The sequence below is a fragment of the Malaclemys terrapin genome, chromosome 21, assembly GCF_027887155.1.
Source record: "Malaclemys terrapin pileata isolate rMalTer1 chromosome 21, rMalTer1.hap1, whole genome shotgun sequence".
Lineage (NCBI taxonomy): Eukaryota > Metazoa > Chordata > Testudines > Emydidae > Malaclemys > Malaclemys terrapin.
This window is the reverse complement of record NC_071525.1, coordinates 5,151,904-5,177,971: the sequence shown is the minus strand read 5'-3', so window position 1 is coordinate 5,177,971 and position 26,068 is coordinate 5,151,904. Positions and strand designations below refer to the sequence as shown.

General features: G+C 52.9%; 2 protein-coding genes across 4 annotated transcripts in view; both read right to left on the bottom strand.

The window, feature by feature from the left end:
- Nucleotides 1–12,417, bottom strand: part of ARHGEF2 (Rho/Rac guanine nucleotide exchange factor 2) — a 124,745-nt gene extending 112,328 nt beyond the window's left edge. Inside the window, exon 1 of the mRNA XM_054010806.1 lies at nucleotides 12,293–12,417. The gene's annotated coding sequence lies outside the window, so the exon portion shown is untranslated. The remainder of the gene's footprint in view (nucleotides 1–12,292) is intronic.
- Nucleotides 12,418–18,530: 6,113 nt separating this feature from the next.
- SSR2 (signal sequence receptor subunit 2) lies at nucleotides 18,531–24,906 on the bottom strand. 3 transcript variants are annotated; one of them, XM_054010399.1, is made up of 6 exons: nucleotides 24,833–24,906; nucleotides 21,510–21,664; nucleotides 20,494–20,592; nucleotides 19,941–20,049; nucleotides 19,655–19,732; nucleotides 18,531–19,298 (listed from the first exon to the last, which is right to left on the bottom strand). In XM_054010399.1, exons 2-6 carry the CDS (start codon nucleotides 21,662–21,664, stop codon nucleotides 19,188–19,190), a joined length of 552 nt encoding a protein of 183 aa, XP_053866374.1. In that variant the 5' UTR covers nucleotides 24,833–24,906; the 3' UTR covers nucleotides 18,531–19,187. The 3 variants fall into 3 exon arrangements, with proteins under 3 accessions (XP_053866374.1, XP_053866375.1, XP_053866376.1); XM_054010400.1 differs by lacking the exon at nucleotides 24,833–24,906 and adding an exon at nucleotides 23,666–23,846; XM_054010401.1 differs by lacking the exon at nucleotides 24,833–24,906 and adding an exon at nucleotides 23,699–23,846.
- Nucleotides 24,907–26,068: the final 1,162 nt, after the last annotated feature.

Sequence of the window (26,068 nt, the reverse complement as noted above, 5' to 3'; positions counted from 1 at the left end):
CCCTCTCCGCCAGATCATGCTGCCCAGCCTACAACCATCTTTAGGGCTATGCCCTGCTCAGTCACCGACCAAACTGTGAGTTTTCCTCCATGTGTGATCAGCTCCATGCTTCTGTTCTAGCTGCCATGGACTCACCCTCTTCACCTGCTCCTGCAGAGATCTGCTCCGGCCTCTATCTGCACTGACGCCTTCGGCGCTTGTGGCCAGCCTGCAGCGTCCTCTTTGCCCCCGACATACAAACTTCCTTGCTACCGCCCCGGGGCAAACGGGATGAGCTCACTGCTTTCCTGTTTTCGAGTGCCCAAGCACAGTCAGCTGACAAGAACTTTCCTCCCTTTCGGCCTGTTATCTGCTGTCAGATCTTTGCTGACTTGTCCTAGGGCCGGTTACCAATTTTCCATATATAGCGATGGAGCAAAACAATGGGAGAGGAGCATGAGCTGGTGGTTGGAAGAGGGGACAGGGAGCCTGGGCTCCATTTCCCAGCTCTGGGAGGGGAGTGCTGTCTAGTGGTTAAAGATGGGAGCCAGGACTCCTGGGTTCCATCCCAACTCCGGAAGGGAAGCATGGCCTCTCTAGAGATTAGAACAAAGGGGGCTGGGAGTCAGGCCTCCTGATAAATTTAGCTCTCTTTTCACAGCAAGGTAGCGTGATAGAGGATGGGACTGGGAGACGCCTGGGTTCTATCCCGGCTCTAGGAAGGGGGTGTTGTCTAGTGGTTAAATCAAGGACCGGGAACTAGGACGCCTGGGTTCTATTCCTAGCTCTGATACCAATTCAGTATGCGACGTTGGGCAAATCTGGGGGCTAGGGAAGAATCAGGAGCATTGGGCTGGCAGCTGGGAGCAGGAGACGAACGGGGACTCATGTGAGGAGGGAGAGGAAGGGTCTGGCTTGGAGAAGGATGCTCTAGGAGCCCTGGGGAAGGGGCAGTTTGGGTGGACCCAGCACCTGTTTAACCACTCAACAGGCTGGACTGAGCCAGCCAGGAGCTAACTGGGGGTGGGTGGGAATATCTAGAAGGCAGTCAGCTGATAGGGTCCAGGGCGGGAAGCGCTCCCATGGAAACCTGGAGGAGTGTACACAACACAGCAGGATTCCCGCTGGGGTGTATGGGGAGGGGCAGGGGGTGAGGACAGCCTAGCCCAGGGCCAGCCTTTCCCCCAAGAACCACCAAGAGGCTGGTGCCCATCTCAGAGCCACAGCTCCAGAATCAGGGAAGTGGCTGAAAAGCAAAGCAAAGCAAAGCCCCCCCCCCCCCCCCCCGCCCCAATGGGATTCTCCTTCTGGGGCCACAATTCCCCCTGCGGGGCTAGCATAACCCACTGGCTATGTGTGTGCTGGGTCCCACTCCAGCCACTAGCTGATCTACTAGAGGATAACAGCTTACTACTGTTGCCAGGGAGCGGAGTGACTCTTTTAGCTCAAGCAGGGGAAGTCAATCCCCTGCTGATGACCCAGGCAGGGTGGGTGGCTCAGATGGGGAGAGAAAGAATAGAAACCAGCCTTCCCCTTCCATCCGAGGAGCTCAGAGCACTGGATTAGCCCCCCCTCAAAACTCCCTGGGGGGGGGCAACATCTCTGTTCTACTAGACTCTACAGACGGTCCCATATCTTCTCTTATGAATTATTATCTCAATTATCGGAGCATCTAGGAGCCCCAGTCATGCCCCAGGACCCATGGTGCCCGGTGCTGTACAAACACGGAACAAAATGACAGCCCCTGCCCAAAGAGATTGCAATCCAAGTACCTTCCCCCTCACAGTAGCAAGTGAGCTTCTTCCAGGTGTGCATTAAGCAACCAAACATCTGACCTCTGTGGTTTGTTCTCTCTCTCACCCGCTCCCCAGGGGGAGAATTGACTATTGTTTTGGTAGGGTGGGGGGTTACGTATGGGGAGACTCAGGCAAAAGGAGAGGAAGTGACTTGCCGAAGGTCACCCAAGGAAATCAGTGGCAGAGCCGGGAATCCAGGAGTCCTGACTCCCAATCAAATACTTCTCTGCCACTGCTACGAACAGAACCCAGGAGTCTGACGTCAAGTCCTCTGCTCTAACCCGGCAGACCCCACGCCCCTCCTGGAGCCAGGAATACAACCCACAAATCCTGACTCCCCACCCAGGACCCTACCCCCCTAGCCCACATGCGGCCTCCTTCTGAAACAGATCAAACAAGTAATTGACGATGACGCAGCCCTGCGTGCATCCTGCCTGTACTTTTAGTAGAAGTATTTGGTAGTGAATGAATACAGCTCCTCAGCCCAACCCATCTTTCTAGCTTTAATCTAGAACAGGACTCACCCTCACATTCGCAGAAGGGAGATCAGACAAGCCCGTCACACACGCTGTATGTGCTGCTGGGGAATGTAAACAGGCTTGAGACCCAAGCTGCTGAGAGGGGGAGGAACAGGCAACAAAAAAAAAAGAAAAAAAAAAAGGAAAAAGAAATGCCAGGGGTGGGGGAGGGGTGGAGAAGAGGGATTTGGGAAGAGGGGATTGATCTCTGGGAGAGCGAGGAGAGGGCTGGGACAGGGCTACGGACTAGAGTTAGAATACACAACGGCTCTTAAACCTCACGCTTCTGGGCCTGACCCACGTTCTCATCGGCTACTACAGGGATCCGGCACCTTCCTCTGAAGCAGCCGTCTGGCCACTGTCAGAGATTAGCTGTGGGACTAGATGGGACCCCCCCCTCCCGATCTAATCCAGTCTAGGGATTCCCATGTTCCACTCCTTGCAGTCCTCATCCCTGATGGGACCAGGCTCCCATCGGCAGGAGCAGGGAAGAGAACCTGGAGACAAACACCGTGACCTGGAAAAAGAAGAACAGGAGTACTTGTGGCACCTTAGAGACTAACAAATTTATTAGAGCATAAGCTTTCGTGGACTACAGCCCACTTCTTCGGATGCATAAGTATAAGTACCGTGACCTGGACAACCTCCGAGCTGAAGCATTTGCGAGCGCATGGTGCCCACCAGGGCCCTCGAAAGCTGAACGCAGGAGCTGCTATACCAGGAGCTCAACAACCAAAGCACCCTAGCGGGGGCTGTAACACACTCATATCCTCTACAGACCAGCACGCACCGTCACCCAGCGCTCACTTCCCCAGGGAGAGCCCGAACCACTGACCTAACGCTATAAGGAGGGAGGCAACACCCCCCCCCCCAATTTTGTGACTCCAGCCTGAAAAACAAAATCGAAATATTTCAGAAACATCAAAACAAACCGTTTCAATTGGACATTTCCAAAACTCGTTCTATCCAGTAGGAAACACTTCCTTTCCAGAGCCAAAGATTAGAACCCAGGCACCCGGGCTCCCAGTCTCCTATTCTAGCCCCTAGAGGCCATACGCCCCTTCCAGAGTCAGGCGCAAAATACAGGAGTCCTGATTCCACGTCAGGGGCTTTAACGGTCTGATCACATCCCTCGCTGGTGTTCAGCAAAGCCTCCCAAACTGAACTGGGGGGGGAAGTCATTTACTGACAATTTACAAGCTTCCCAGTCACTCCTGATGGAGTGACAGCCTTATAACACGTGGGAGATTCCTGGACATCCTTATTGTTCTCTAGATCGTGGTTTTATAATGAGAAAGTGACCAGGAATTTAAAAAAAAAAAAAAAGTCTAATAAAATTTATATTAGTAGGCTTGGCAGAATTCAATTGTTAGGTCAACGGATAATATCAATGTGTGTTTTTATCAATTTAAATTTTCAGTGTTGTGCAAAATTATGGGGTTTAAGCATTTTTTCCCCCTATTTTGATCTATTTAAATGTTCACAGATGCCAGAAAGTATGGGAGCAGGTGTCAGACAATTATCAAATGACAGCAGATGCCGAGAAAAGTGAAAGCTTTATAACCAGTAAGTCACAAATTGTCAACATCAATATACCTAGTATGAAAATACACACAAAAATAATCACAGAACCATAGGACTAGAAGGGACCTCGCATGGTCGTCTAGTCCAGTCCCCTTCATTCGTGGAATGATCAGAGCACCAGGCTAGGAGGCCCCACTGTGGATTCTGCCACTGACACAGGGTGTCATTTTCCCTGCTTTGCCTAGCTGTAAATTTCAATTGTTACTGATGGAAATAGTTTGTCCTCTCTTTAGTGTGGGTTCAGTGAAATCAACATCTACTGACATTTACTAATACAAATCTGACGCCTCCAAGCCTACTTACTGGGCACCGTTTGGAATGTCAGGAATGTGAACATGGGAAGCACCGTGTCTGAAGAGATGCAGGTGCTGGGAACTCTTTAAATCAATGGACTAGTGCTGAAATTCTGACCCTATTAAAGTCAATGGCAAAATTCCCCATGACATCAGCCAGGACGTACCCCTACGTCCTGATTTCGCCACTGCCCTGCACTGTATGGAGTCATTTACATAACAGCATCAACCCCATGCAATCATGGGATCAGCTAATCAATCATGAGATTAAAAAAAAAATTGGCTTCTTTTTTTTCCCCCTTTGCCTCCTGATCTCTGAGCCTTTCAGGCCATGCTGGGATCAGGTTGTCCAGCTTCCCTCAGCAATCACAAGAGCTAGAAACTTACTTTAAACAAATCCCTGTGACTCTCCCAAAAATCACGTGACTCCAGGAGTTGGGGCTTGAAGGAAAAAAAATACTAAATATCACAAGAGTTGGGATACAATTGCGAGGGTTGGCACCACTGTTTACCCCCACACAAAGTGGGTGGGAAACGCCCAGACCTAGCTGTGTTTTACATTCACCGTGAACCGGAGTGGCTGCACAAGGCAGAGGGAGTGGAGAGCCAGGCCTGGCGGCTCGATAGTGAGATTTTTGTCTCCACGCAGAAGTTGCACTAATTCAGCTGAAATCTGTTCTTAAAGCGATGGGATGGAACTGCAGCAAAGCACTTCACACTGGTGGGCAACTGGCTTAGCCCACGTCACCCCCAGCCCATCCTGCCCTGGGCTCGCTGGTGGCATGGATTGCCTTGAAGGGATCAGATTGCCTTTTCTTCGGCCCTTTATAAATCCTGCTGGGGAACATCCCCAGACCATGCAGGATAGCAGAGCAGATGTGGAGGAGGGCAAGGGACGCAGGTAGATCTACATTTAACGCTCTCCTGTTAAATAACATGCCTGCAGCAACACACCTCTAACAGGCTATTGGCTAACACATGGCTTGTCAGGTCTCCAGACCCCCTTGCTGGAATCACAGGGATATATTACTCTTAGCACCATGTACGGTTGCAGAGAACAAGCTCCCTCATCCGGTAGCCTATGCAGGGACAGATTAATAATGTATCTAGCCAGGGGGCTCATCACCTTAATATCTGAGCACCCCAGGAGCCTGTGTGTATCCTCTCCACAGGCTGCATGGTAGGGAAGTGCTGCTTTCCGTGTTTCACAGATGGGGAAACTGAGGCCCAGGAATTCTTGCAGGTCTGTTCCACTGGAGACGCCCGTGTCACGTTGCAGCAGCAAAGCCCTTTCTGGCAAGTGGGAAGCAAACCGTGTCCAATCAGACCCAGGCCCAGGAGAGTCCGCTGTTTGAAAGGCAGATTCGTGCTCCAAGCTAGGCTCGCCGAGGGCCTGACCCTGAGAGGCGCTGCCCTCCAATGCTCGCTGATGTCCATGGGATTTGCGTGCTGGCCAGGGCTTAGAGCGCCAGGCTAGGAGGCCCCACTGTGGATTCTGCCACTGACTCAGGGTGTCATCTCAGGCAAGTCACTTCCCCCGTGCCTCAGTTTACCCTTCTGTAAAATGGAGGGAACAACTCAGACCACCTCTCAGGGAGCTGAAAAGAGGAATCAATGTCCACACAGCACCAGACCAGCAGCTCTCAACCTTTCTCATATCAAGAGCCCAGCTTCAGAACTCTCCTTACCCTACCAGGATCTAGCCAGGACCCCCCTTCCATTCAGTAATATGAGCTGCCAGTCCCCAGGCTGAGAACCTATGCCCTATATAAATGCCATGTCCTGTTAGTTGGACTGTAAGCTCTTTGGGGCAGGAATTGTGGTTTTGTTCTGTGTTTGTACAGCACCTAGCGCCCCGGGGCGCTGGCTTTGACTGTGGCTCCCGGCTGTTACCGCAAAACTGATGATGATAGATCAGGAGGAGACATTAAACAACGCTCCCCTCTGCCCATACAGGTGGGGCCTAAAGAAACCTGAGTGTGCTGCCCAAGATTTCACCCGAAGCTGGAGTGTGGGCGACTGCTTGGTGCAGCAGCCTGTGTGGTATTCTGTCCTATTCACAGCCGTGCGTCACCTACCAAGAAGCCACATCAAAACACCAGCACAACAAATGGAATCCAAGGTGTGCAGACAACAGCAGGTGGCACCCGCTGGCACTTAATTCTCTTCCTGCTGACTCTGATCACGATGCTAACCGCTCCCCCTCTGCCCTGTAGATATCCCTTCTTCCTCTTCCATTCCTCCCGGCCCCCCTCCCTGCAAAAACAAACAAACAAAACAAAATCCCTCTCCCTTTATTCCCTGTTTGCATTGTCTCTGCTGCGCATTTCTGGGCACCGGATCTGCAGGGCGCAAGGACGGCCTGCCCAGGAAACATGGCATTAAGGTGTGGGTTGTTTGTGGCAGACTCTGTTTGCTGATCTCGGAGCCTTGAGTCATGAATAGTCAAGGGACCCAGCCAAGCCCATGGGGCTACAGTGGAAGCCTCGGATCTGGCCAGAAGGGCATCTGGTAATTGCTAAACGCACCGCTGACGAGACCTCGGTGTCAGCCCTACACACAGCCAGGGGAGTGGCTGATTAGTGTTTTCTCCAGGAATTGAAATGGGGGGTGGGGTACGAATTTACTGGGGGAGCTGGAAAACAGCTAAATTGGCAACACTGTGACCACTGCAGGGGGGTGTTCGGGGGGAGGGGGAAAGGATAGGGAAATCCACACTCACAACCGCTGTGGATTGGCACAAACGGAGGGCCCCTCACACACACTCACCCAGGGGTTACATGAGCCCACGGCACTTCAAAGCTCCGTGGCCCCCTAAAACACATCCCCTGCTGGGTCCCCACCCCAGCAGCAGTGGGATTGGCTGGGTCAGACGTAGTGATTTTAGGGAGCGCCATGGCAGGATAGGTGATGGAGGGGAAGAACTAGCCTGGGACTTGGAAATCCTGGGTTCTATCCCTTGCTCTTCAAGAAACTCCCTGTGTGACCCTGGGTAAGTCACTTAGCCACTCTGGGCCTCCGTTTTCCCCATCTGTATAATGGGCCTAGTAGTCCTGCCTCACAGGGGAGTGGTGACGATAAATAGAGGTGAGGTGCTCAGGGACTACAGTGAGAGAGGCCAAATTAGGGCCTTAGTGAGATATGCATCCAATTCCCCTGTTCCAGCACCGGGACATTATTTTTGGGGGCCCCCCACTGTAGCTTCTATGGTTCTCAATAACAAAGCCATTCCTGGGAATGCTGCTACCCCAGAAAATATACCACTAATGTGGATCTATTCCTGCACCCCAAGTTACTCCTCACCAAGCCAGCAATCCCGGTACAGAATCCACTGCCTGTCCAATGAATCAATCTGTGAATTTAAAAGGGATCAAGGCTAGCACTGGACCAGGACTCAGCAGACCTGGGTTATATTCCCAGCTCTGCCCTTGGCCTACTGGGTGATTTCGGGCAAGTCACTGCACCGCCCTCTGCCTCAGTTTCCCCATCTGTAAAATGGGGTTAACCATACTGACCCGCTTGGGAAAGCACTTGGAGCTCTACTGATGGAAAGCACCATCTAGGAGCTGGGTATTATTATTTTATCCAGGGAAAGGTTACCTGAGACAATCTGCCCCCCTGCCAGTTCCTTCCCCTACCTGCATCGGGGCATGAAGCGTCTGGCTGCTCAGAAGTGAAATGTGCGCAGGTGGGAGCCGTGCCAGCATGCAGGGAACAGCGTGAAAACAGGGCGGCTCTGGCCAAAATCCCAAAGAGAGAAAACAGGGCCCATCCCGCATCCAGGCTGGACACATTCGACAACCCCAGCGCTCGGCCCCAGAACCTCGTGATCTTTAGCACACGACCCAAGGCAGCTGCTGTCAGCTCCACTGTACAGATGGGGAACGGAGGCCCAGACACTGGCCCAAGGCCACGCAGGGAGTCTACAGCACAGACAGGACTTACCCCCATGTCTTCCAAGCCATAACCAATGCACCATCCTGTCTCTCATTCGGAGCCAGCTGTCCAACACTCCCAGCTCGCTGCCTGGCACCTTTTCTAGCCTAGGCAACATTCTCTCCATCCACCAAAATACCTTCGACAGGTGCATGCACAGACCCTACATAAACACACCCACGTACACAAACACACACACAGACACACCAGCCCCGTTGGGCTCAGGGATGCAGTTTGAAATCCAGACCTTCAAGCATAAGACTACGTCACCTGAGCGGCAAGAGCCGCTCCCTCAGCTGGTAGCTGTAGTATACTCTTATCCTCTCCTGTGGAGCAGAGCAAAGGCTCTTAACACAGTTTGATACTGTAGGTCATTTATATGCCTGGACACAGACATACCCCTATCCAAACACATCACCGTGTGCATGGACATCCTGAAAGCAACTCTTCTGTTTCAAATGCCAGACATTATAAAACTTTGTTGCTCCAGGCTGAGTTTATAGGCTGGGTTCAGGAAGACATGCCTTCGTGCTAAAGCACGACACATCCCTGCACATTCCTTCTCGGATCAGCCCCGGTTATTACAGGTCACTCTTTCAGCCAGGCATCTCGCTGCCTGCTAGATTCATCCTGGAACAGCTCAACTCACAGCAAGGATTTGAATCCCGGGGGCCCCCCGAAAGGAATCGATTGTGGTGGACTCAGTGGTAACTTACGAATGGGGCTAAACTCAACACCCAGCCCTCTTAGAACCTGTGTTTACGTTTTGCAAAGAATTCCAACAGCCACCTGCCTACGAGTGACAAAGAGACTCGCGGATCAGGTTACTGGAGCTGCAACTCCTGGCTCAACTGATGAGCAGTTTTGTTATCCTTACAACATAATAGGGGTAGATGACGGGCAAGACCTTGCTAAATTGTCCAGCCTCACGTGCCACTGGAATCCCCTCCCCCAACAGAATCCAGTTCCTCCCTGTCCCCTGACATAGGAACAAGTAGATGGAATTAAACAGTAGCAAGTTCATAACCGATACAAGGAAATCCTTTCCCCTGGGGCGGCATGCAGTTAGACGGTGGAACTCATGGCCACAGGATGACTCTGAAGGCCAAAAAGTCAGCAAGGTTCAAAGGGGGCTTGGACACTTATACAGCTAGCAAGACTACCCAGAGCTAGGATAGCGAATACAAGCAGATTGTGGAAGGGATATTAAACCGCTTCAGGGTCAAGCCAGGCTCTGGCTGGGGTCAGGATAAGACCTGATGTTGGGGGGGCAGATTATCTCACATCCACTACTGTGGGGTTCCCCTTGGGTCTGATCCAGTCTGGCAAGTCTTATGTTCCTTTCAGTGCTGAATTTTCTGGATTAGGGGAAAGTCTCCCAAGTACAAACCCAGGCGCTGCTTAGGCGAGCAAGAAAAGAATCAAGTTCCTGGGGGAGAGGGGACCAAAATCTTATTAAGGCCCTAATCCAAAGCCCAAATCTGAAGTCAGCTGGAGTTTTTCCATTGGATTTCAGCACATGTTGGATCAGGCCCTGAGCGTATTGAGGGCTGGGGTGGGATCGAAAACCTGCAGACGTGGGACGTCCATATGGGTCCAATCCACCCCCAATGAAGATCCCCAATAGGCAATGGACCAGGTCACAGAATCATAGGGTTAGAAGGACTGCAAGAGTCATCTAGTCTAATCCCCTGCCAAGATGCAGGACTTGTTGTGTCTAAACCATCCAAGATAGATGGCTATCCAGTCCGATATCCACAGAATAGAACCAGCCCAGGGCAAGCTGCCCACCCTATGGACCAATGTGTCTTGCTGCCACGGTAGAAGGACGCCGTGGGGGATGAGAGGGGAATTCAGGCTCCATGGCCCATTGGAGGTAGAGCTGGTCGGGCCCATCCAGTGAAATATTTCAAGCTTAACATTTCTTTCCATCCTGAATCAGGCCCCAAAGCCAAACATTCGGAAGTTTTTCCGTAACCAAATTTCAGGGGGAAAAAAAATCCTTCTAGGTCAATTGAAATGAAACGTTTTGATGTGACCGTTTGAAACAGTTATACGGCATCAAGTGAATTTCAAAAGGCAAAGACGTTTTGGAGCCAAAAAAAAGGAAACTTTTCATTGGAAACAACATGTTGCGGCATTTTCCCCCAAGAAATTCCAAATTGGTTTCCTGAACGCCAGTTCATCGAAACGGATCCAATTCGGCAAAATAATTCAGCGCCGTCAAAATGGCCTTTTTCGGCTGAAAAACTGTTTCGACTGAAACATTGAACCTGGGCTCTGTGGCCTCTTGGTTGGCAGCTTGGTTGTCGGGGCTGTTTCTACAATGGGTGCTGAGATCGGCCCCGCTCATCTCCCCGCCACACACACACCCCGTACACGCAAGGGGTGAGGGCCCTGTGCTCTATGCTAGAACGCTAACAGCCCCCTCCCCCCGGATTGAATAACACACTGTGATTGCAAGCCATCCTCAGGAAATGAGCCAAGATCAATACTCTGCATTACTGGGGCAGGGGGAGATGTGCTTCAAACACCCTCGGCCAAAGTGCATCCCGGCCAATGCTCAGGGGAAGCCAAGTGACGCAGGGATGAATTTGGTCCAGCAGCAGCAGAAGATTTGCACTTGTATGGGGCCTTTCAGCCAGCAGTTTGCAACCATTAGAAGCAAATGGGTTCCAGAGGAGAATCACTTGCAAAAGGGATGGGGCAGCTTCCCCTAGGGCGAGTTCAGAGCCAGGTGTTCCCCTGAGAGGTAGTTCTTAAAAATGATGGCGTGGGCTCCATGAAATTACCTTACCAGGATACTGTAGCAAAGGGATCTCCCTTCTCCTTTTCTCCCCCCACCCCAAACACCCACCCCTGCAAACCCAGCTGGGGATCTGAGAGTCAGAGCCTGGATTCTTTCCACCTTGCACCTCAACACCCCAATTCTGCCCTCAGCAACACCCCAGCCTTCAATGGGGGCCGGCCAGGGGAACAGAGGAAGCAATTCGATTGATCATGCATGAAATAGAATACCCCGGAGTTCCTGCACCCAGAACCAGGGCTCACGGGTCTATATTGTCATTTGTCACTACAGTCTGATACGCACAAGCAGCAGACCTGCCATATTTCCACAGTCACTTTGCCAAGCTGACCCACAACTTCCAATATAACCAAACAGCCACACGCTCCAGCCCTCCAGATGGGATTTGCTGCCGCTGCTTCCACGGGAGAAAAATCTGACATCTGCTGAGCAGGGCTGCCCAGAGGATTCAGGGGGCCCGGGGCAAAGCAGTTCTGGGGGCCCCTTCCGTAAAAAAAGTTGCAATACTATAGAATACTATATTCTCATGGGGGCCCCTTCGGGGCCTGGGCCAAGTTGCCACCCCCCCCCCTCTGGGCAGCCCTGTTGCTGAGGCCTTCCCCATGCTAGAGGGTTTTGACAAGTAGAGTTACTCCAGTACGGGAAAACTCTCTAGTGTGGACATAGTTACACTGGTATAAGAGTGCTTGTCCCCAAATAGCTTATGCTGGTTCCCCTCCAGCAGCATCAATGCTAACGGCATTTATACCAGTACACTGCTGTAACAAGGTCTACGCTGGGGCTATTAGCAGCATAGCTTTGTTGGTAAAATAAAATAATTGATCATAATAAAATCACACTCCTAACCCACATAGCTAAAATCGGAGGGCAGGGCACGCAGGGGCTTAAGGTGGTAGAATTCAGAGCTGGGACAGACGGAAAGGTCTGGTCTACACACACATTTGGTCCTGGCATAGCTCTGTTGGCAGGCCGGGGTGTGCTTTTCGACTGCTATTATTAGAGCCATTCCCTAGTGTGGACGCAGGTTCTGGGTATAGCTCGTTCCCCTTACCCTGGGGGAAGGGCTGCCCTGGGAGCAGCTCCCTTTATGCCACATCGCTGCTTTAACTCGCCCAGGAGAAGGCTGCCAACTCGCCTCTCCCTTGCCCGTTTTAACACCAAAGCACGGGGCAAAGGTTACCCAGGAAGCCACGGGATCGTCAACAGCCCAGGCAGGCCGAGCCCCGGGTGCAGGGCAGGGGCTGAGTCCATTCTCCGGAGCTGGCCGGGCGACCCCAGCCCAGGTGGAGAGACGCACCTGGCCCAGCCCCCGGAGGGGTCGGCACGGGCGGGCTGGCACCTGTTGCAGGTGATGGGTGAAAAGCGGCGGTAGGAACGTACCTGCTGGGGGCGGCTGCTCCCCCGGGAGGGTTGCGGATCCGCTATGCCCCGGCAGGACCCCAGGGGCAGGGCGTGGGCGACCCCCCTCCCCTCCTGCCGCTCCTGCTTCCAGCCTCGCTCCTTCGCAACTTGCAGGTTCCTCCCCCGTCTCCTCGCTCACCCCGAATCAAACAGCCGGGACCCGCCCAGCGCTTCGGATCCTCCCAGCTGTTAACCCTTCACCCGCGGGGCCATCTCCTCCTGCAGCCTTGTCCAGCGCCAGCCTCTCGCCTTCCCCGTCCCCAAAGGGCTGAACCGAGCGGGGCTCCGCCGGAAGACAGAGGCGGCCACCGCGGAGGGACCTTTGGTTCACCACCAAGCGGCTGCCTTTTGAAGGCTGCAAAATACCCAGGGTACAGCCTGGACCCCCCCTCCCCCCGCCCAAAAAATCGCCAGCGCAATCTGGAGGACGAGCCGGAGGCTGGGAATGGGGAAGTCCTGAGGTCTCATCCTGCCTCTGGTTTTACTGGCTGGGTGCCTCAGTTTCCCCACCTGCGAGAAGGGGGCCGCCGTCACCTGCCTCCCTGCGATGTCAAGGATCCCTCTGTGAGGTGTCCAGCAGAGACAGAGGAGCCCCGCGGAGGAAGTGGTCTCCCGCCTGGCAGGGTCCTGGAGCAGTGGTCTATACATCAGATATAGCGTCGGCTGGCCCGGGCGTCTCCTTGCTGTAGAGACCTAGAGCAGCGATTCAGCCAGGCCTTGCGAAGCCGGGTGGGGACGGGAGACCTGGGGAGAACAGGAGGTGCTGCAGAAAGGGAACGTACAGAGCCCAGCATGGTGCTAACGGGGAGTAAAATCCTGCAGATGGCAACTGAGATCAGCATGTCCCCCGCACTCCCTTGGCTGACAATGCTCCCCAAAGGTGGTGCTTGTCTGGGGGAGCTCAGCTCTCCCCTGCAGATGGGAAATGGGCTTCCCTGGAGCCAAGATCTGCAACCCAGGACGGCGTCCCCGGGGACGTTAGCGAGCACTGAGCACCCACATGTCATTGTCCGCAGGGATAGGGAGGTGACCTCACGGTTCACGCGGGAGGGGGACTAAGCCAGGACTCCTGGATTGAATTCCTGGCTGCAGGAGAGTGGGATCTAATGGTCAGAGCAGGAGTGGGCATCTGTTCCCTGGAGGACTCTGGGGATGACCTGTCCCCATTTTACAGCTGGGGAAACTGCGGCTCGGAGAGGGGGTGACACTGAGCTAGCTCCCCGGCTGGGCAAGGGGCTTCCTTCAGGAGCGTGGGCAACGCACTCTGAGATCCTCCAGCGGAAGGCGTGGGAGACACAAGGCGAATTATCACTGACTGCCATGATGGTCAGGCCCCCGTGGCCGTCTCCAAAGCTCTGCCGGCTCAGCCCAGCCTGACCCAGGGCAGGTCCGCATCTGCAGCAGCTACACACAAGCCACGTGAGGTGACAAGCCGGCCAGGGCCCCACCTGGGCGCAGTGATAAGCACGACTTTGGGCAGGGCTGGACAATGGAGGTGACACCTTTTGCAGCAGTGACTCAGGCCTCTATGACATCACCCTGCCTACACGATGCTGCCTTCTCCAAATAGTGGGGCCAGCCTCTGAATCAGCTCCAAGCTCTGGGACTGTCCCTTCTTTGCCTTGCGGGAGCCAGTGTGTTACCCCTTCGACTGCCGCCAAGCACGCCAGGTGCATGGGGAGCAAGACAACGTACCAGCCATGTCTGGATGGAGCACGCTGCCCAACGGAAGAGGCCTGGCTGGGTGGAGGATGCCTCCGCTGGACCCCCAACCAGACCAGATGCATCCAAGTGTCGGATGCACTTGGCCAACTGCTCAATGCATTAGGTCCTTCAGGATAGGGGTGGGCTGGCGGATGGACCAAGTCTCTCCTGGGTGGGAGGGGAGATGAGGAACCTACCCTGGCCGCTAACCTACCCGATTAATGTCCAACCTTCCAAGCTAGCAGGAAGGGTTTTAAAGCTTGCAAGCAGAACCCTGCAGCGGGACTGGGATCCTGCCGTAATAGCAGGAACAAGATTAAAAAATAGTCCCCTGGAGGACTCTATGCACAGACAATCAAGGCCTTTTTGATTGTAAGGCTCCCTGGTCCCCCATCACAGCCCTGCTGGTGCACAGGGACATTCCTGGAGAGAGACGAGCACCCCCTACTGACCACACACACACGTTGCAGCATCTGGCTGGTTTTCAGACCGTTCTAGCACCGATCCAGATAGCCCTCATTTAGCGTGAAAGGTTTCCCGAGTGAGAGCCACCAGCAGGCCCCGGAGCGTGTACCTTGGCTGTCGGTGATCGTGCCCTTTCTTCCATATTCTGGCTGGTTCAGTAAACACGACCACAGCCTGTTAAGCAAACACGTGACACCGGGACCTTTGTGCAGGTTTCCAAAGATGAGCCAGTACCAGCAACTGCCGCGGGCTGTAGTAAGAATCAGGCCCGGCGCGAGGACGAGGGGCCCGCCCGCTGCTTCGGAGGAACCGCGGCGCAATTCAATTCCCACCACCACATGGAGAGCCGCGGAGAGGCGACCTCGGAGCCAACGGAGGCTTCCAGCCCCAGCGTCCATTTTCAATCCAGCCTGGAGCAGGTGTAATGGAGTGGCGGGCCCGGGGCCAGCTCTACAAAGGTCTTGGTGTGTCTCCCTCAAGCACCCAATACTTCAAGGGACATCATTGGAAACTGCTGGCACCCAGCACCCGGGAAAGCCTGACCCCTAGTGGACAAAGGCACCTTCATCCCTGCAGTCTCTGTGTCCTGCTGCCACGACTGCAATTGGCTATTGTTGGGGGCAGTCTCCACAGAGCCCACGTACCCGATTTTCTCTCCAGTCCTTCCTTCCTCAGAGATGGGGTGAGACTGAGGTGAACCCCCTTCTCCCCAGTGACCAGGCATGGCCTACAGCCAGTCCCACAGATCTAGGCTGCATCTCTTCCTAGAATCATCTCATTGTGAGCAAATGCACCAGAATGTCCACAAGGTAACAGTCTAAATACAGGGCACTCGGATTCAGTTTTCCCGTCTATACAAGGAGAACACCCATCTCATGGGGAGGGGGAAGGGAAGAGGGCAGAAAACACTACGCTCCTGCCCTGGGAAGCACACTGTACTATTACCCCAGGTAGAGAGAGCTGTGAAATTCATACATTTTAGATGTTTGCAGTGTTGTTATAGTCACACCAGTCCCTTCTGTTCACCAACAGCAGTTGGGCCAATAAAAGATGATCTCAGCTACCGTGTGTCTTTCTAAATGTTAGACACAGGTTGGGGGCAGGGATCATCTTTTTGTTCCGTTTGTACAGCACCTTGCACAGGATGGGGTCCCGGTCGGTGACAGGGGCTACCACAATACCAATAAATAATGCTACCATTGTACGGTCCTGGCTTGACCAAAGGCTACACAGATCAGACAGGACCAGCCTCCTAGGACCAGGTCCTTCTAAACCAGTGGTTCTCCATCAGGGGCATGTGTACGCAGAGGTCTTCCGGGGGTACATCAACTCCTCTAGCTATTTACCTAGGTTTACAACAGGCTACAGCAAAAGCACTAGCGAAGTCAGTACAAACTAACATTTCATACACTGACTTGTTTATACTGCTCCATATACTACACACTGAAATGGAAGTACAATATTTATATTCCAATTGATTTATTTTATAATTAGATGGTAAAAAATGAGACAACAAGCCGTTTCTCTGTAACACTGGCTGTGACACGTTTGTATTTTTAGGTCGGGTTTTGTAAGCAAGTCGTTTTTAAGTGAGGTGAAACTTGGGGGTACGGAAGACAAATCAGACTCCTGAAAGGGAGACAGTCGTCTGGAAATGTTGAGAGCCCCTGTTCTAAGCAACCCCCAGCAGAACTTGAAAGGTAGAAAACAAAGCAACGTGTGTGCAAGGTGTATCTGTTGGTTCTCACCTGTTTGCCTGCAATCCATCCTACCAGAGATCACCAGGGACCAGGAGAGGCACCTGGAAGGGATGAGTAACTGTCTTTCTTCCCCATGCCAAGGCTCACAAGGAAAGCTCCCTTGTTTGGGACACTCAACACTAGGCAGGACAAAGTATTAATGCTGGGAAGTGGGATGCGCCAGTCAGACCTGTTAGTTCAGCTTCTCCGGCCCCCTCTTGCACACCCTTCGTGGAGCGGAGCTGCTTTGTTCAGTATTAGCGTCAATGGTTTCCTTGATCCTGCCAACTGCAACCCTCCTCAGTCAAAACAAAGGGTGGAACCGGTGGCGGCAGCGAGCCGTTGGGATGAGGGGGTGAGAAATCCTGCCTTGGAAACATTGTTCTTGTGACAAAGCTGCAGTGTTTGCTTTCAGCGGAGCCCGGGAGTTTGGGCCACCGACACGGAATTCTTGGATAACAAGACCGCTTTGCTCTGAGTGGCAAAAAAAATAATCCTGCCACCCCCGTCAGGGTCCTGTTAGCAGAAGCCTGGTCAAAGGAGAAAAGATGAGGGGGCACGTAGGGAAGGTTCAGGGGTAGAAGGCAGGAGACCCAAGTTCTTCCATCTCTGAGTGCTTGAGGCAAGTGACATCCGCTTTCTATGCCTCGGTTTCCCCATATGTGAAATGGGGATGGTTAGTTCCAGTGAGGGACTGACTGAAAGGTTCAATTCACGAATGGCCATGAAGCTCTCTGCGATTCTCATTTGGAAGGGGCTGGAAAGAAACTGGCGCAGATTAAATTGAATCACGTGCGTGTGAATTTAGAGCTGGTTTGACAGCCCGGCAGACCAAAGGCGTCTTTGCACAGAACAGGCTGGGCAGTAGCAACAGGGCAAACTGCCTGCTACACGCTGCCCTTGGGTATGGGCCTCAGACCTGGCCAATCCCTGCACTCTCTTCTGAGGTTGCCCAAAACACGCACTTCTATCCCCCCCCAACCCAAGGTCACATGCACCCATCTCCTCCAATGGGGACCCTCGTTGTGGTTTGCCCGGCCTACATTCATCTAGAATCATAGAAGATTAGGGTTGGAAGGGACCTCAGGAGGTATCTAGTCCAACCCCTGCTCAGAGCAGGACCAATCCCCAGACAGATTTTTGCCTCCAATCCCTAAATGGCCCCCACAAGGATTGAACTCACAACCCTGGGTTTAGCAAGCCAATGCTCAAAGCACTGAGCTATCCCTCCCCCTATTCTTCCTGCCCAAGGCCAGTCAGGGCTGATGAAAGATGGCAGAGCCCCGCTCCACCACCAAATCAAGGCAGACATCGCTAGAAGGGCAATTCAGAGAACTGGCTTGTAAGAAGTCACCTCACTGCAGGAAGCCACAGGTATACTGCAAGATGGAGCTGCAGTAGAGAGGGCAGCATACCCACCAGGGGAACCTCCCGGGCCTGGTTTTAGCTGATGAAAATCTTTTTCAGTTGAAAAAAATAAGTCCCACTCTTGGAGCTCCTAGTCTGAATCTTCTATAATTATAAGCAAGCAAGCAAGCAGTTTGGGAACGCAGGTGCCTCCTGCCCTTGCTGGAAGCTAGGCTACGTATTAAACAATAACGTTCTGGGGAAGAGGACAGCACCCTAGACAGGGCGGCTCAAAACTCATCAGAAGACACCGGCCCATCCGCAAAGCTACAGACCCCCTTGAATTCTCGCTCAGCTCTTGATGGCTGTAAAGGTGTTTTACTCTAGACTCATCCCAGCTAATCCACTCCCCAGGGGCGAAGGCAGTGTTATGCGCCACCCATTCTGCAATGCTTTGGGCAGCCAGGTGTTTCAACACTTCAAATCAGCCCGCATGGTGCTGAGCAGAGAGCCCTGGACTGGGAGCTACAAGGATCTGGGTTCTATTCCTGGCTATGCAACTTTGGGCAAGTCACTTACCCTGGGTAGGGCAGTTTCTCTCCCATCCTGTGTCTTAGAGTTTAAGCTCTTTGGCCACGTCTAGTCCAAAAAAAAGTGGATTATTAAACTCATAGTGTAGATGAGGCGTGGTGTAGTTCTCACATGTGGCAACTGGTCAAGAGGGACCCTGGAAGGAGGGTTGGAGTAACCCACAGTAGGATTTGAACAGATGTTAAACACATGCCTTCACTAGGATTAAGGGCTTGGTATACTTTTTCAGCTGTATCTTCCTCACTGCCCCTGCTGGCTGATGGTGCTACAGAGCCTCTACACCCACTGGATTTACTGCAGTTATAGGTATGGCTCCTGAAACCCCCCAGTCCGACTGTGGGACTCACTGGTAGGAGAAGAGACAGACTCACTCTGTGGTGTTCATTTTATTATAAAACCCTTGGTGCGTACAGTCACACACTTCTCAACAGAGTAATCAGAAAAACAGAAACACAGTCAATTGCTCACCAAAATAGAACAACGTAGCCAACATTCTCTCTAGGGCAGGCATCTTTCTATGGGGGTTCATAGGCCGCCGCTTGGCTGAGAGGGAAGGGCACTAATAAACCTGCATAGAAAGGAGGTCTCCATTACCGTCACTTGATCAATCCTCTCAGTGACAGTTGCAAGAAGCATAAAATGCTGGGGAGCGAGGGTGATGGGCTGATCCAAGATCGAGGAGGATTGTGGCATGAGGAGAACTGGCCACATGTGACTGGCATTCGGCAAGCAGGGGTGATGCTGCAGAAAGGCTCTCACCCCCACACTCCTTGGGTGTTATTAGCGTTCTTGTACCGCAGCTGCGTCTGGAACTTAATTACAACAGAACCGGAGAGGTCTTTGCTCCAGATCTGCTGAGAAAGGGTTAAAAAACACCTCAAGAAAGCGACTGGCCACAAGAATGATACAAATCCCTCCCCTGCCAGCACTGAACCGGTGGCCGGGTCACTTGATTTGGAGGCTTGGTTGCTGCTACTCCGAGTACACCGTAATTCTAAGCTCTGGGTGCTGGCTGCATTTGGCTTTCCTCAGTTCTTCTTGGTCTTGGGGGTATCGTATTTTCTCTTGCTCGAGTACCACAGCAGCAGAGGGATTCCGATGGAGGGAAGAGTCATCACACCAAAAGCTGCCCAGTCGAGCTAGCAGAAGGGGAAAACCCATTAGAAGTAGAGCTGAGCTGGGTTATGCATCGCTAAATTCCCAGCGTCTCAGACCTGAGCCCCCCTGCCCAAGCGTTTTGATCCGACCCCTACAACACAGGCTCATTCCTAGAAGCGAGTCTAACGGACCATGATGAATTAATTGGCACTCTTCTTGCAAGAAGTTGCCCCAAAAAGCTTAGGAGCCACCGTGGGGATTTCCCAGGCGGCTTTTAATTTAGTGTCTGGGCTTCTGCTTTCACGCCACGAGCCAGCGCGCACACAAAAAAGGTGAACGCGGATTTGAACAGTACAGTCACTGGGAGACAATGGATTACTGGTTTAATGGTACTTACAAAGTGAGGGGAAAACCTCCTGTCAAACTCTCTCTGAGCCAGGATTCCTCCCTGCCCAGGGGCACTGGTGAAGCCAACCTGAAATGGGGGAAAAAGAAATAGCATTTGCCCACCATTCCTGGCACTTCAGGCGCTCCGTGGCAAGCACTATATGAGAAGAGAGAGGGACGATCTATCACCCCTCGATGGTTGTGTCTAGGAGCACACACTGTGCGTCTCTGCTGTGAGATCTGCCGTTAGGATCCTGTACATGATCAAGTTCACAAGAAAGATAGTAGCCACTCACCACAACCTGCCCTCCCTCCTGTGCCAGGTAGGTGATGGTAGCCGAGGTGAAGTTGAAGTAGCCGGCTTTGAGGGGCCTCAGGACCACAGTGTGAGATACGTTGCTGGCTCTGTGTAGCAGATGGTTAAGGAAACAAATTGCATTTTGTTCCAGGGAAGCAAGACTCAAAACACAGGGAGGGGGTCTAAGCAGCAGGTTTGAAATCTTAAACGACCTTCAACTACAGAGTCAGACCCTTACAGGGCCAACTCATCTATTCCTCCTTCCCTGACAGATGAATGGAGTTCTGTGCAATTTAATGCGAGGGGCGGCTATGTGTTGTGTGACCCGAGAACTAGCTCTTGTTTGCAAGGACACTAGAGATCCCAGGGCACTTGATTGGGATTTGCCCTCAGAACCTTAGCCAGAAGTCAGGTGTGCTTGCATTTCAGGGATGATGTATGGAGTTGGACGTGTCTTGGTATTCTTGGGCATCAGCAGGGACAAGGGGGAGCCGAAGAACACACCCAGGACATGGCATATGGGGAGATTGTTTCGAACTGCAAAAGGATACGGCGCAATCCGGTCCCACTTGACGTTAAGCATTCCAGAGACAATGCCAAAATCTTCCGGGGGGAAAGAATCATCCGACAACTCCACATCCAAAGCCGCGCTAAACACAACAGAGAGAGGGGTCAGGAACAGAGCCGAGGGATGCATTAGCTGGAGTCCCACTGGGGGGTAGACTAGATGACCCTTGCGGTGCCGTCTAACCCTATGATGCTACAGGCTGTTTCACAAACAGTGCTAGCTGCTGATCTGGAGTAAAAAGCCACAAAGATGAGAGTAGAAGGAAGACAGCGTCAAGGAGAAATGATTGCTGAGCAGGACCTGGGGCATAAGAGGGAAGAGCTGAGAGGAGCCACGAAGCGGAGGACAAGGAATCGGCTGTGGAAAGAGCCCAGGAAGCCAATGGAGGTCTATGCACGTGAGGAGGGGAGCCCCGCATTGGGGATATGAGTGACAGGAAAGGAAGGTGATTTTCAACTGCAGCATTTTGGACACCGGTGGATGATGATGCAGTCAAAGACACACGTGATGAAGGCAGGGACCAGGGCTGGAACAGAGAGGAAAGGGTGAACAGGGGGATTAGAGAGTGGAGTGCCAGAACTTGGTAAGAGTTTAGACATGAGCTTTGGGGGTGAAGGGGAGATAGAGAGAGAGAGAAGTCAAGGAGTCTAGAACAGCATCACAATGAACACTGATTTGCTCCCATACACAGGAATCCACTGAGACCCTTTCACAGCCTCCAGAATCTCATTCCTCCCCCACGCCCCAAAAAACACCTGCACACTTTAGTCTCATTACCCTCAAAGCCTCATATAATGCCCCTTCCCGAGTGGGCCTGATAGGGGGTTCATACACTGCAACTTTACAGGGAGAAGGGAGGAGCTTGAGAACGGTATTTACTCTAGATGTCTCCCTCCTCCCCAAGCTAGTGAAACACACACTGCAGAGACACACCTCTAACACTCCGTGTCCTTCAGGGCCAGGCATCTGATAGGTACCAAGAACACAGACAAACCTTACCTGGAGCCAACATTGTAGATGTTGTACTGCAGAGTCAGGTCCTTGCCCTCCACTGCATATCTGTTTAACAGAGATTTAGAGGCGAGTAGCCTGGCTCCCTCCTCGCTGTGAGCGACAGACAGCAGGGCAAACACAGCAAGAGCTAACAGCTTCATCTGGAAGGGGGAAACATTCACGGTTAATGCCCAAGTTTCTAAAGAAGAAAAATTGGAGGTGGCAGCCTTCTGGAGGGGGCAGTAGCAGACCGAAGAATAGATCCATAAGTGCAATGCGTTATGAAGCACAGACAGCTGTGTGGTTTAAGACATCGTACATGAAAGCATCATACCATGGAGGAGGGAGGGATCAGTCCCGTTCAATATGGCACCAGTGCAATTGCACCTGTAATATTTTGGACACTTCTCTACCAGAATGAGACAACTGCAAAGCAATGACCTGATACCGGGTTTCTTTTTCCCTGGCTGCTCTGTGAATGTGTGGTAAATTTATTAAAGAGACAGGGTGAGCACGGTAATACCTTTTATTGGACCAATGCCTGTTGGTCCAATAAAAGATATTATCTTACCCGCCTTGTCTCTCTGATATCCTGGGACCAACCTGGTTGCAACAACCCTAGTATATTTACTGTTATTTAACATCATTAAAGGCATTGAAAGCATTAGGACACTCATTTTGTAAAGACAAGAAGCTTCTACGAACATAGAATATTAGGGTTGGAAGAGACCTCAGGAGGTCATCTAGTCCAACCCCCTGCTCAAAGCAGGACCAACACCAACGAAATCATCCCAGCCAGGGCTTTGTCAAGCCAGGCCTTAAAAACCTCCAAGGTTGGAGATTCCACCACCTCCCTAGGTAACCCATTCCAGTGCTTCACCACCCTCCTAGCAAAATATGTTTCCTGATATCTAACCTAGACCTCCCACACTGTAACTTGAGACCATTGCTCCTTGTTCTGTCATCTGCCACCACTGAGAACAGCAGAGCTCCATCCTCTTTGGAGCCCCCTTCAGGTAGTTGAAGGCTGCTATCAAATCCCCCCTCACTCTTCTCTTCTGCAGACTAAATAACCCCAGTTCCCTCAGCCAATCCTTGTAAGTCATGTGCCCCAGCCCCCTAATCATTTTCGTTGCCCTCTGCTGGACTCTCTCCAATTTGTCCACATCCCTTCTGTAGTGGGGGGACCAAAACTGGACCAATACTCCAGGTGTGGCCTCACCAGTGCTGAACAGAGGGGAATAATCACTTCCCTCAATCTGCTGGCAACGCTCCTACTAATTCAGCCCAATATGCCGTTGCCTTGGCCTACTTGTCAATGAGGGCACACTACTGACTCATATTTCTCCTTTGAAATCCAGTGGAAACAATTTAACACACACCACAACAACATTCCCCTGCAGCGTCTGCAAACAAACACTGCAGCATTGTGCTAGCACCTGAGAATTGTAACTGACTAAAAATGACCTTGAAAATGACTAGCCTATATTCAGATGACAGAAAAACAAATGGCTTAAAGGTTTGTTTTTTAAAGTCATCAATTTAACATCAGCTGTTAGCAGTAGAACAGAGAACATGTTATTTAAGACAAAGTTAACCTGAGGGCCCATTTAAAGAGTTCACATATTTCCTATCTTTACTCTCACACACAAATATTCAAACATCAGTCCGATCCCATCCAAACACCGTTTGGTTGGGGACCCTTCCAAAGGGCACACTCCTTTTCTTCAGCCCTGGCACAAACCTCTTCTTCCCAGACAAAAAAAATATGAGAAAGCTCTGTCCTGATGATCTGACACCCCACTCACTCCACTAAGCTCCTATCACCGCTTTGGCTTTCTGTACCCATCCTCTCTTTTGATAGCGGATAACCAGACCTCAAAAAACCTGAAATCATAGCCAGTATAAATCCCTGTCCATGTGTCTCTCAGGAAACCTCTCATCCTGTAGGTTCTGAGATTTCTAGGCTACAACGCCATGAAGTCTTGAGCAATTGGCTAATACAGAGATTCCTAAACAGTGCTCTTAGATCACAGAACCCTCCCCAGTGCCTTGTGAAATTATATTTTGATAACCAAGGAGTGAGGCGGTTGGGTCTGGGAAAAGACACATCTAACACATCTTGGGCAACAGCATGAAGGGCTGGAGAACCTGTGATCTACCTTAAATGAAAGTATGAAGAAGGGGCTGCTAACCGTGCAGCTCTTTCACTCCCATCTCCTGCTCAGCCCCTGTACGTAGCACAGTCCTGTCTTTTCCCACCTCCTCCTCCTGCAGCCACAGATCATTGCTTCCTTATGCCCAGTATAGGTTCTGCCTGTCCCCAGCCTCTGTGGGGCAGCAGCTCCTCCTACCAGGCAGCATCAGGGCCTGGCTGCTACTCTCAGCCACGTGTCTCCATTTCCCTGGCACTTCCGGAGCCAGAACGGGCAGCAAGTCAGGAACCCCACAGCCTGCTTATAGGCTGCCTGGAGGAGAACTTCCCTAGCTGCCTTTCCTCCGTGGAGCGCTGACGTGTCAGAGACCTCCCCTACGTACCCCCCCAAACCCCCACCCCTGGGTCATCCAAACCTTCCTCCTCCATAGGCCCCCCAGACCCCATCTTCCCCCCCACCCACACAGCTCCCCACAACCACCGTCCCCTGGGATCCCTCCAAACCTTCCTTCCCCCTCAGACCCCCCAACCCCAACCTTCCTCCCACCGCCCTCCGGATCCCCCCCAACCACCACCCCCTGGTCTCACCTGTAAACCTTCCTTCCTCCCTCCTCTGCCCCCCATCTTTCCCCCCCCACCCGCACAGCTCCCCACAACCACCGTCCCCTGGGATCCCTCCAAACCTTCCTTCCCCCTCAGACCCCCCAACCCCCACCTTCCTCCCACTCCCCTCCGGATCCCCTCAACCACCCCCCCCCAACCAATCCGCCCTCCGGATCCCCCCAACCCCATGGCTCCCCCCCCCCCCCGGGGCTCTCCTGCAAACCTTCCTTTCCCCTCAACCCCCCCCCCCACCGCCCCCCGGATCCCCCCCAACCACCACCCCCTGGTCTCCCCTGCAAACCTTCCTTCCTCCTCTGCCCCCCCCACCCCCATCTCCCTCCCCCCCCCACCCACCCACCCACCCGGCTCCCCCAACCACCGCCCCCAGGGCTCCCCTGCAAACCTCCCTTCCCCCTCCTCTACCCCCCCACCCCGCCCGCACAGCCCCCCCCCACTGCCCCCCGGGCTCCCCTCCAAATCTCCTCCCCCCTCGGCCCCCCCGGGGCCCCGCGCCCCCCACGCCGCCGCCGCCCGACCCGGAACCCCGCCGGGGCCCCGCGCCCCCTCTCACCGCGGCGGCCCGGCTCGCCCTGCGGCAGCGGCAGCGAGAGTCAGCACTGAGCGCCCGGAAACCCCGCCCCCGCCCCCGCCCCGGGGCACACTGGGAATTGGAGTCCGCTTCCGGCGCCTGCGCAGACCCAAGCTGGGCCCACTAGGAAGGGTGGAGTTCACGTGCGGGCCGCTTTGCTGTGGTTTGCCTCTTTACTCCATCTCCCCTCCGCGGGGACCAGAGCCAGCTCTGAGAAGCTGCTGCTCTCCCGAGCCTCGGACCTCTGTGCCGCACGCCACCCATCAGCTGGGAAACCTCTATTGCTCCACGGTCTCTTCACTTCGCTCTCCCAGTATTATTTGGGTCACATATTCCATAGGTCGGCAGGGGACCGTTTGCATGGTCGGAACCCCATCTGTGGTGTTGTCTATCTAAGGTACTTACCTGGCTCCATCACTACAGTAGCTGAGCATCTCACAGTGCTTAGTGTACTTCTTCTCACACCCCATCTTCCCCCCCCAGGGCAGCACTATTATCCCCATTGTATAGATGGGAAACTGAGGCACAGAGTGGGGCAGGGACATCCCCAATGTTATGCAGGACAGCTGGGAATAGATGCCACAACTCAGCCCTCTCTTCACCGGACCACACTGCTCCTGATTGTGTTTGAAGCCAAGTCAGCCGGAATCATTCTTAAACAGAGTTCATACGGGGTTCAAAGCCCAGCGCGGCTGGCCTGTGCATCCAGAGTTCTGAGCAGCCGCCCTCCCCGGTCTTCTAACCTTGCCTTAGATGGGGAACATAGACACCTAATGCTCCTCCTGTTTCAACTCCTGTTGAGGATGGTGCTGCCTTAAGGGAAGGGAACAGCCGCTTGTGTGCGTATCCTTTTTCTACAAAGTTTATATTTAATCCAACTAGAATCTCAGGCGGTAAGTACATTGCATTTGTCTTTCAATTTGCACCTGAGCATACAGGACACCGCAGGATCCTGCCAGCATTGCGAACTGGATCTGGCTGGAAAAGATGAAGGGGTTTTGCCCACTCACTGGGGCAGCTAGCTGTTTACTTCCACTGTGGTGCGATCTGAGGGCGCTCCGCACTTTTAAAGAGCAGGCCCCTCGGCCATGCTTCATGTTCTCCATCTCTGATACTTAAGTCCCATGGGAGGTAAGTGAAGAGGAATCTTCTCATTAACGTTGGGATCCCCTGATGAAACGAGCTACCCAGCTGTAATGCGGTGGCGAGATGTTTGCA